At 39.7% G+C, this 11582-nt stretch overlaps 1 protein-coding gene across 3 annotated transcripts in view; it reads right to left on the bottom strand.

Annotated features, from left to right (window-relative positions):
- The window catches only part of AMPD1 (adenosine monophosphate deaminase 1), a 20926-nt gene that overhangs the window by 7962 nt on the left and 1382 nt on the right, over nucleotides 1-11582 (bottom strand). For all 3 annotated transcript variants that reach the window (XM_012644612.1, XM_012644611.1, XM_012644610.1), the window contains 4 exons: nucleotides 7677-7857; nucleotides 6078-6240; nucleotides 2896-3061; nucleotides 196-415 (listed from right to left, as the gene is read on the bottom strand). In XM_012644612.1, coding sequence (XP_012500066.1) covers nucleotides 196-415; nucleotides 2896-3061; nucleotides 6078-6240; nucleotides 7677-7857 — 730 coding nt within the window. The remainder of the gene's footprint in view (nucleotides 1-195; nucleotides 416-2895; nucleotides 3062-6077; nucleotides 6241-7676; nucleotides 7858-11582) is intronic.

The following is an 11582-nucleotide window of genomic DNA, read 5'->3' on the forward strand; positions in this document are numbered from 1 at the left end:
TTCATCTCTACCAAAACTTACCTGTCCTGTGAGTGTTTCATAACTACCTCATAGAGCAATTGTGAGGAGTAAAAGAAATAATGTACATGATGGTTTTAACATAGTGATAGAACATAGTAAGCATTTAATAAATACTTATTGTTACTATTAGTAGTAGTAGTATTAGTTGTTGTTTAGGTCTCACTAAACACTTACACAGGTCCTTGGGCAATTAAAGCCAGTAAAAAATTCATGTCATCTAAGAAGGTGTCCAAATTTGGGTAAGGAAGTGGCTTAGGCTCGTCTTTGCTGGCTGCTGCTTCATTAGGATAGACATAAACTACACCATCTTTCATTCTGAGGGGATAGCCCAGGTTTTCAGGAAGGTCATCTGTTCGGAAAGGGTCTTCTCCCTTCTTCACAGGGGGAGTAAAGACTTTTTCAACAAAACACAGAGTAATATATTAGCACATAGGATGAATGACCACATAAAAATAGCCAGAATGTGAAATACTATAAAATCTCATTAGTTTGGAATCCTGTCCTTCACAAATTGTCATTATCCAGAATTAATAATTGCATTGTTTTTCAAAGGTGACTAAATTAATAGTATAAAATAACTATACAAATAATATTTTATCTAGTGAAAGAATGATTTTCAAGTTCTTTAAAAGGACTGCATACATAAAGTAATTGATATACTACTTACAAATAATTTAAATTATTTACCGAAGTTAATCATCAAAGCCTTTATGTTTAGAGCATTTTATTAGCCTACTAAATGAATGTTTAGAGCATTTTATTAGCCTATTGCATAAAAATAAAAGTCAAACTACAGTTAAAAGATAGAGTTTGGATCTTTACCTTATATAAATCAACCTTTTTTATTAGTCTTAATATAGAGTGTTTTTTAAAATAGATTTTCAAAGAGCAGGTTCACAGCAAAATTGAGTGAGAAGTGCAGAGTTTCCGTATACTTCCAACACCACAAATGCATAGCCAACCCCCACTATCAACATTCTGCATCAGAGTGCGTCGATTTCTTATAATCCATGAACCTATATTGACACGTCATAATCAGCCAAAGTCCATAGTTTACATTAGCTTCACTCTTGATGTTGTGCAAACCTATGGGTTTTGAAAAATGTATAATGACATGTACCCACCATTATGGTATCATACAGAATAGTTTCACTGCCCTAAAAATCCTCTATGTTGCACCTACTATCGTTTTTAGTGTCAAGGGAGAAATAAAATAAATTCTTATAATAGGAATTATAATTATTATGATAATTATGTTTCCAACCTTTGAAAGCATATATGATTTCTGCTAAAGGAGAAGGGATTAAGTGGATAAATGTTCCCTTCTTTCCACTGTTAACAGCCTAAGAAAGCCATGAACATATTCCAAATGGTCAGAGCCTTTAAGCACTCATTTATTTACTTTCGACTTGTATGGTCATTCACGCCTCTTCACTCCTGTGCCCAAGGAAGGCATCAGAAAGTCCCCTGTTTGCAAGTGATGCCTGAAGTAGCCAGAGTGAGAAAAATAACAGGAAAAAATTTGTACATTTCCTGTTCAAAACTGGGATGTAAGGAACGTGAAAGAAGTAAAACAACATGTTGCTACATCAAACATCAGTTTTCAAATCCGTATACTTAAACATATTAGAGAGATAAAATATAACTTACAGGAAATAAAAGCAAGACAAACATCCGATAAATATCAATATTACAGAGGATACGTAAACCAATATGTTACCAAACCAGAGACATGTTTAATATGTCTTTTATATTAAAATAAATTACAGAGAGGAAATTGTAGAACTGGAAATCTTTAATAGTATGACAATTTGGAAGCTTAAAAATCTTAAATATTTGCCTTCCTAGAAATTTCAGTTCTTGGAGTATAACCATAAAGATGTAAGACAATTGCACAAAGATGTGTATATAAAGGTGTTTATTGTAGCCTTGTTGGAAATAAGTTTTAAAAAGTCAGAAACCCAAATGCCTAAAACAGCAACTGATTAAATCAATTTTGATACAGTTATGTGATAGCAATCTGTGAAATTATTAAAATCTGATTATTAAAAATATGTATTTAACTTTTTATGAGGTGGAAAGTAAAAACTGAGATAAACAAGTAAAGTTCTATGGGAAGTCAAAACAGGTACTTTACTTTTATCCAGAGGTCAGAAGGCGAGAAACGATAGTACTTGGACTGCCTCTTTAAGGATTAGGTTGGATCTGGAGATTTGGCTATGCCGTGAATATCGATGGGGAAGGGCAGTTTAGGCATAGGGAACAGAAGAGCAATAGCACAGGAACAGAAAAGTGTCGAGCTATATGGAGAACAGGAAACACTTACAACCAGAAGAAAGAGTATAAAAGGTGGAGTAGAGGAGGTAAGTTTGGAAATAAGTTGAGTGCACAAGTCCAAAAATAAACAAATAAATAAAATCCATTAATAGTTAGGAGGCCAGATGGCAGTAGCCCTTGAATGCCAAGCTGAAGACTGGACTTTACCTTATAGGTAATAGGGAGCAGCTAAACGTTTTTGTCAGGAGAAGGATGTGCTCAGATCTGTGTTTTAATAACTGGCACCAAAGTGAAGATGAACTGAAAGAGGATGAGATTGAAATGTAGCAGAATAGTTAGGAAGCTACTGCAGTAATCTGGGCAAGAAGAAATATAAGCCTAAATTAGGGTTTGGGGAATGGTGAAGAGAGAGCAGGTTCAGCGGGATATTGTACAGACTGAATCAAGTGATTGCATGTTGGCAGGGGGGATGAAGCCAAAGATGACTATAATATTTTTAGACTGGATTACTTACAATCTAGGGGCGTATTTTAAATTTAATATTTAGCAGTTAAACTGAAAGATATATTCCATACATTACGTAAGAGAATTAGTTACCTGGATAGAAGTTCTCATTTGCTACCCAAGCCTTCCCATCGATGTTCCGCAAGTACTTGGATGGGGTTTTTGGGAATCTCTGAAATGACAACTTCATGTATTTCTCCCGTATACATAATGCCCGATACAGACCTTTGCAAACCATTTCAAAATCTTCAACTGTAACCTGCCAGAAAAATGTCAGAGTATCAGAGTGAATCCCATGAAAATCTGAGAAGTGGGTAAAGCTTATCCTTGGCACTTCCCAGGTCCCCTGTGCGGTGCAGCCCAGGCCGAGCCTCACCTGCCCACCTGGCTGCTTCCTCATTGACTTGGGCCCTGGTCTCCCTCCAGGAACAGGTCTTGAAACCTTTCTAGCTTTTTCATCTCTACCAAAACTTACCTGTCCTGTGAGTGTTTCCCTTGTAGTTATGTATATATATAATATATATATATATATTTTTTTGCTACATAGCAGTGATTATCTAGCAAATGTGATTAAAAGGACCCATTCTAACATGGTATATGCTGTCTTCCTTCCAAGTAACATACGGACATTTTAAGTATGAGACAACACCTTAACTCAAAGACAATGTGACTCTAATTGTGAGAATTCAAACCACTTGTTGGTCAGTGAGGGAAAAATTTTAGGACGAATAAGGTGTCACAAATTCCTCAAACTGTATCACGTACGCACTGCTTTCTGCACCCACAGATGGATCAGAACATCATGCTGTGAGAAGTAATTCTTTTACATGGTTTTAGGGAGAAATTTATCTGTGGCTAAAAATGGAGAGATTCTAGAGTAAAGCTGTATTAAAGTCGCTGGAAATTTCCAAAACTGGTCTATTTTCCCTGTCCCTTATGCTCAATCCCTGGCTGGGCCAGGCATGGTGAAGCAGTTATAACTTGAAATTATTGGATGCTCATTATCAGAGTCCAAAGACTTTCTCTCTGGGACCAACATAAGCTTGTTCCCAGTGGTTTGAGGTTCAGATATTGATCCTAATCTGTTTAACTTTTTTTTTTTTTTGAGACAGGGTCTCACTCTGTTGCCTGGGCTAGAGTGCCGTGGCATCATCATAGCTCACAGCAACCTCAAACTCCTGGGCTCAAGAGACCCTCCTGCCTCAGCCTCCTGAGTAGCTGGGACTACAGGTGCATGCCACCATACCCAGCTAATTTTTTTATTTTTTATAGAGACAGGAGTCTCACTCTTGCTCAGGCTGGTCTCAAGCTCATGACCTCAAGTGATCTGCCTTGGCCTACCGAAGTGCTAGGATTACAGGCGTGAGCCACCACACCCAGCCTAACTATTTTTAAAGACCTGCTGACCTTGGCCAAAAGAGTCTGGCACAGGTGCTAAGTCTGGGCGTCTGCTCCCAATGGCATGCTTCTTTCATTGTTTCATTGCCACCTGATAGGCCACTGGGATAGCAGGCCCTCAAGGACAAGAGCCAGGTCTTACTCACCTGCATGTCCTCAGCACTTAGCATGCAATGCCTGGCACAGAATAGGTGCCGAATAAGGACTGATTAAATTGAATCAATTGCTTATCAAGGATTAATGGTCTTGGGAATTTATACTTGATTCCCCCTTTACGTCTCTGTTTAAATCACAAGGATGAAGACCAATTTGGGTACCGACTACAACCAGATGGAGTGTTGCTCAGCAGCCCAGCCATATTCAACCGATACATATAGCAACATACTTAGGTTTTTGAAGACTCCAGGTCAGGGTTTCAGGTGTTCTCCAGGTACCTTTTCCTTCCTCCCCTCTTCTTTCTTTTTATTCTTGTTTTCATTTCTACCAAGCATGTAGGTATCAAGTTTGTCTCCTAATATTTATGTTATTTTGAATTCTGAACTGTATTTCCCATGTACTTATTACTATTAAACATTGCATTTCAGTTCTTTAGTACATAAAACCCCTGCCATTTGCAGAGCACTCATGTTTTCAGAAAATGAATAAACAAGAATGATGTGCATTTAATTGCTCTGTCACTTTTAAGTTTCTTGGGACTGACCCTAAGTGGGTCAGTTACATGAGAAGGGGGCTCAGCACTGGTCATTAAAACTATATTTGGAGCATAGACTAATAGCTAAAGAGCAGTTTCACCAATATGATGCTGATTCTGCAAGTCCATGTGGCAGAGATTTATTAATTGACCAACTGTTCTGGATGGGACAAGCAGGTCAAGTTGTTTGTGACATGAGTTTACTGTCTCTGTAGCATACTAGAGTCTGTTCCAAGTAATAATTTACTGTGTAGGCATCTGCAGTGAAATTGGAGAGTTCAGTCTATCAAAAAACAATAGCCTCATTAGAATTTTCTAACCTTTCCCTCAACCTCCTTCTTTTCTCTGGTCTCTCCTGTCTACTCTCTTTTCTTTCTTTTTTTTTTTTTTTTGTGACAGAGTCTCGCTCTATCACCCTGGGTAGAGTGCAGTGGCGTCATCATAGCTCAACTGCAACTTCAAACTCCTGGGCTCAAACGATCTTTCTGACTAATGCCCATGATGCCCAGCTAATTTTTTTCTATTTTTAGTAGAGACAGGGTCTCACTCTCACTCAGGCTGGTCTTGAACTCCTGGCCTCAAGTGATCCTCCTGCCTCAGCCTCCCAGAGTGCGAGGATTATAGGCGTGAGCCACCACACCCAGCCTATCCTTTCTTCTCTTCTCTCTCTCTTTCTCTTGATCTGTTTTCTTTGGCTGGCTCATGCTACCTGAAACTCTTCTCTCCAACCTAGGTCTGCCATGGGTCCATCTTTTCCCTAGGTCTCCCTGTGCCTCCCAGAGGCTCCCTTTCCTGCTTTATGATACCATGAGCAAGACCAGACTACCTGCTACTCTCTTTGGTCCTTTTGTTTTTCTTTGTTTTTTCTTCCAAACACCAATTCGAACCAGATCTTTGGTCCTTTTGCCAAAATCTATCCACTGTATTCTGTAACGCATACACTGCTTTTCAATCTGTATTCTACATGTGCAAGCAAGTAAGATAGAAGAGAAATTAAGTGAGCTGATAAAAGCAAAATAGAAATATAAGACATACCATATTAGCATTGAAATGCAATAATGAAGTATAACAAAGGACAGGTGAACTAACACCTTCCTCAACAGGAAGGGGAAGAAGGTAAGAAGCTAGAAATGTCAAGCTGAATGGCTTGCTAGCAGCTAATTCTGAGTAGCAAGGAGTAACTCACCCCAGAGGCATAGTCACCAGTGATCTGCACTCTCTGGAAATCAGGCACGGTCTGGTAGGTTGGGGATGAAATGCATTCATCAATGTGGGAGAGTTTGGTGGAAGATGTTTCGCTTAGTGGAATAGACAAATTAACAGTCTTCCGTCCTTGGAAACGCTTTTTTCTGGATTTGAAATTAAAAGTTAACAGTTTAACTTTGTCTTCTTCAGAAGTTTCATTGCGATAGATGGATGTTTCACTACATAATTTTATTTTGAGGACAAAAAGTGAAAATTAAAATGTGGATTGAGTGTCAGAAACAGGATCCAAGCATAGAGAGCAGAGCTATCATTGAAGACACATGACAGTGTCCCCTTCTTCCTAATATAACTTGGAATAGTGGGCCTTGGTAATCACAGCAGAAGACCTCCAGCATGGCCCCATTCTTCCAGGCAGTCCACTCCTAGCAGAACAGGCAGCCTGGGTACTGCAGTAGACACAGGCTATGTCAGTTACGACCTGTATCATTTTGTTCATGTTCCTTAAACTCTGTGAGCTTACATCTGCCCATCTGAAAAAATGGTGTAAAAATGGCTACCTTATAGGATTTCTATGAGATTTAATGTACATAAAATGCCTAGCACAGTACCTGAATCTTATAGTTGTTTAATATTATTTCCTCAAATCAACAAGTATTTATTAAGTTTCTGCTTTGACCCAAGTCCTGTGTTGGGTCCTATAGGGGATGCCAGAGGAGGTGGATTGTTGTTCTTTCTTTAAAGACATAACCAAGAGAAACACAGCAGAATGATCTTTCTCCATGAGGCTGGTGGGATGGGGGAAGGGATGGAAGGAGGGGGTTCTAGATAAGTTGTCAGTACAGGTTTGAGGACTAAAATATGGCAGAGAGTGAACATTAGAGTGGTTCAAATAAAGGAAAATAGAGGGTGTGGCATGGTGGTTCACACTGTAGTACCAGCACTTTGGGAAGCCAAGGTGGGAGAATCACTTGAGCCCAGGCATTCAAGGTTACAGTGAGCTATGATCATGCCATTGCACTCTAGCCTGGGTGACAGAGTGAGACCCTGTCTCAAAAAAAAAAAAAAGGAAAACAGACTTTGTGGAGAGGGATCTCTGAAGACTGTTCAGGGGAGACAGTAAGTCTGCATCATAGACTCATAGACATAGAATGGTCAGGGCATGGGGGCGGAAACAGAACTGCATTCCTGAGGCCAGAGGTGATCAGACTGGCGGGAGGGCAGGACTCACCTAAAGGAGCACAACACTAGGTTGGCTAGGGATGGAGTCTGAAGATGAAGGCTCTTGAGTTCCAGTTTATATAACCATTGTGTATAAGTTGAGTATATTCACAGCAACCATTAGCCCACTTTGGTTTCGAACAAGTGCATAGGTAGCTTGAGTCTTCTTGCTTGGGTGGATAGGAATTGGCACCTCACCCTAGTTTCTATAGTGTGGGGGGAGGGGGAGAAAGAATTTCTAACCCTGGCAGAGTTCTTCCTCTGAGCTGAACCATCATTCAGACAGACTGAACCATATCTTCCCTGACGTTTCCCCCTCCTTGTGTGCCAAGGTACTAAGCATTCCCCTTACACCACTTACCTCCTGCCTTCTATGGAGGTGGACAGAGTCTCCAGGTGGAATATGTGTGCTTGCATCTCATGATGAAAAATTGGACAGATCTCATCCACGTCAAACGGGGAGATCTCCTGACGGCCCCCCTCATCTTTGACTTCAGAGGCAAACACTTTTTCAGCAAAGCTACGTGTTGCATCATCAATGTCTAAAAGAGGTTTTCAGATATTAGCATTCAAGCCCTTTTCAAAAGTCATCCAAGAATTTCTGCTATAGTTAAGGCATAGGGCTAAGGATGGTACTGGGTGCATGGCTCGCCTGCTTTCCAACCAGGGTCCCAGGAACACCACAGAGCTCAGTGCCTGCTCTCCCTGTGGTGGGACTCTGTGTGAGTAGTTCGGAAATATTCTCTCAGAAACACGGGTCAGATTCTCACAGCACATTTCAGGAGGGTCCTAGAGATGAGATTGGGCTGTTACAGGACTAGCGCTTAATGTAAGATCACCTGTTTCTGGCAAGGCTAAGTTTGATTTCATAGTTACCATGCAGCACAGTCCTTCCCAGTAGGTTGGTGGAGTTTTCTGATGGTTTTGGAGATGTGGATAGGGTTATTGGTCCTTAGAGTTTTTCTTCCTAAGGAGAATCAGTGATCCCAGTGATGTAAGTAGTTCTGAGAAATACATGTGTACTGTAAGACCTTTCTGCTTCTTAGGACAGATATTGTGTTTCTCTCACACATCAAACCTTATTTTTTTCAAATCCTGACAAATTGGTGAAATGCTACTGTGTGGGGGAAGGGGACCACTAAAATTTACTACCTAGTATTGGGAGTCCCATTTCTTGTGGACATAGGCCTTCCATATGAATGACCCTTGGAAAGCCAATTTTACCTTTATATAACTTAATTTCTCCATTCTTAAAATGGAGGGAAGAGGGTGACCCTTAGCTTGGCAATGAATGACCAAAACTGGTAGGATATAAGAGAACCAGTTTCATCATATAGGGTAGTGATGGCCATCAAATATCTGCTTTTCTGGTAAGTTCCACTGTGTTCTCCAGATCTCCAGTTGTGTGAATCCAAATAGTTATTACCTTTAAATACTTTTGGTATTTCCAGAAAAGAGCTGGTAGCAATAATGGCAAACAGCTGTTTGGAGCAATAGTAGAAGACAGAAACATTCCCAACAGGATGACAGAGCAAACTATTAATACATGCAGAGAGAAAGATACCCACACCCCATTGATGTCTATACGGGCCTCCGAAAGTCCGTATTTTCAGTCCTTACTTAAGTAGGTGAAATGTATTCAAGCCCCCTGCTCTGCACTTACCAGCTCCTTTTTCTTCCTCTGGTTCCGTTTCCTTATCTGTAAAGTAGGAATACTAATACCTACCCAACCTCACCTGCAAGCCTGTTGTGACACCAAGCGAGATAATATATATAAAAATGCCTTAAGAAAAATAAAGCACCAGATTAAATTGAGTGATGTAATTTAGTAGCATTGGTCAAACAGACATTTGGTATTTGGGGTTAGCTTTGGGCTATTATGGAAATGATAAATGATATATGGCTTAGTATAGACAGAAACATACATTGGAAATTATAGTGATTGATTCATAACTTCACCAAAACTGTCAGGTCAGCCAGTTTTAAAAACCTGGCTTGTCACAGCAGAGTTGACAGAAAAGCCCACTATGTTGGCTGAACTTCACGCATCTGTTTGCCTTGTTAAAGTCGAACACTTCCTGAAACTGAAAAGCATCTTTGGATGCTACAGTAGTTCTTTGGCAAGCACCATGATCCACGAAGGAATAAACAACACTAGGTAAGATACATTCGATGGCCTGAGAACGCATCCCCACCCTGCTGCCAGCCGGTCCCCAGGACTAGTATCATTTCTCTCTGAGCTTCACAAGCAAACACATGCACCTTGAGGGAGCGTGGCAAGCAGAAGTTAGGAGAGGTGTCATGCACCACACAGGGCAAATGGAAGTAAGCTGCTTGGCTATGATGATGAAAATGAGGACGACAGTGGAACTGGCTAGTCATGCTGGGTCTGTGACGATGCTGCTAGAGGCCTCAGGAAGGATGATGTAGAAACGGACGCCCAGAAACCAAATCCTACTTGCTAGATATCTGGCTCTTCCAGAACATACATTCAGCATATTTTAAAACATCGTTTTTACTAAAATTGTCTCTCCCTAAACCACTGTAGATAGTTGAAAAGTAAGAACTCCACTCTTGAGACGTAGTTTACATGATGGCCAAAAATTATATGGTTGATATTTCCTTCCACTGAATCAACCAGTTGTTTTGACTTCATGTATCTACAGTTGAAATTTGATTCCTAATCCAAGAACTCTGCCTTTCAAAAATACTTCAAGGAGTGGTGGTGACTATGGAAAGGAGGGTGAAATTTATATTTCAAAAGATGAGTAGATAACATTTGGTGACAGCCTGAATTCTTGGAGTAAAGGAGAAATAACTCCCTTGGGTTTGTTGCTGACTTCTTTTATAATGGAACATCTGAGTGGAGATGTCTGGAGGATAGGAGAGCTACATTTGGATGGAGAATAGACAAGAGAATAGAAACAAGAAGTAGAATTGTGAAGCAGAAAGAATACTGGATTAGGAATGAGAAAAAGTGTCCTTGACAGCTGCTTGGCCTTGGGCAAACCACATAATCGCTGGGAGCCTCAGTGCTCATCATCGTAAAAGGGGAATGTTAATAATAGTAATATCAACTTCAGAGAAGTGTTATGAAGATTAAACAAGAAATACTTAAAAAACTATACAGTGCTATGTAGAAGCTGGGGGTTATTATTATTAACACAGGAAGTGCAAGACTTGAGAAAAGGGATATCATGCTTTCTTCTTCACCCAGCGAATCCAGAAAAGCATGCTTGCTTCTCAGCAGTGCTTTATGACTATGTAGGAAAGACTAGGTTGCAGGCCTTTCATCTGCCACGTCTCATCTCACAGAGGAACTCAGAGGCAGACCTACTACCAGTCAGCGAAAGGAAAAGTCTAATTTGAGATGGAGGGGAACATACAGCTAAAGTCACAGTTTTATCTAAAATGGGTTTTTATTTTATCTAGTCACCAAAATTCATAACAAAATTTTTTTGCTCTAGAGTGGAAGGTTAGGTAAGGCAAGATTCAATAGGCCCCTTTGGCTAATCTGTCTTTTATTTCAAAATGTCAAATAAGTTCCCTATGAGGTATTCATAACAAAATTTTTTTGCTCTAGAGTGGAAGGTTAGGTAAGGCAAGATTCAATAGGCCCCTTTGGCTAATCTGTATGTTATTTCAAAATGTCAAATAAATACAGATAAACAAAACCCCAAGAAATGCAAGCAATAGAACAGGTAAAACCAAATTAACCATCTCAGAGTAAATGTTTAGGCATTCTCAGGTATTTAAAACCATGAATCTTGTAACAATATACAGCCGATCTTTGTTATTCATAGACTATCTTTATGATTTGCCTATTCTCTAAAATTAATACTTGTGGCTTCTCTGGATCATTTATGGACACATGTAGAGTAGCAAAAAATTTTGAGTTGCCAAAGCTCATATTTCCAGCTGAAGTCGAAGAAGGCAACTTTCTGCCTTCTTTTTTTTTAGATCTCATACCATAAACAAGTATCCTTTTTGCAGTCCATTTAGTGCCATGCTTTTTCACATTTTTGTGCTTTTTGTTGGTGATTTGACTATTTAAAATGGCCACCGAGCATAGTGCTGAAGTGCTGTCTAGCATTAAGCTCAAGAAGGCTGCAATGTGTCTTATGGAGAAATTGCACGTGTTAGATAAGCTTCCTTCAGGCTTGAATTATAGCTCTGTTGGCCATGAGTTCTGTTAATGAATCAACAATATATATTAAATAGGATGTCTTTAAACAGAATCACACTTAAAAACAAGCTTATATATTTA

Source organism: Propithecus coquereli, unplaced genomic scaffold (genome assembly GCF_000956105.1).
Source record: "Propithecus coquereli isolate 6110/MARCELLA unplaced genomic scaffold, Pcoq_1.0 Scaffold215, whole genome shotgun sequence".
Lineage (NCBI taxonomy): Eukaryota > Metazoa > Chordata > Mammalia > Primates > Indriidae > Propithecus > Propithecus coquereli.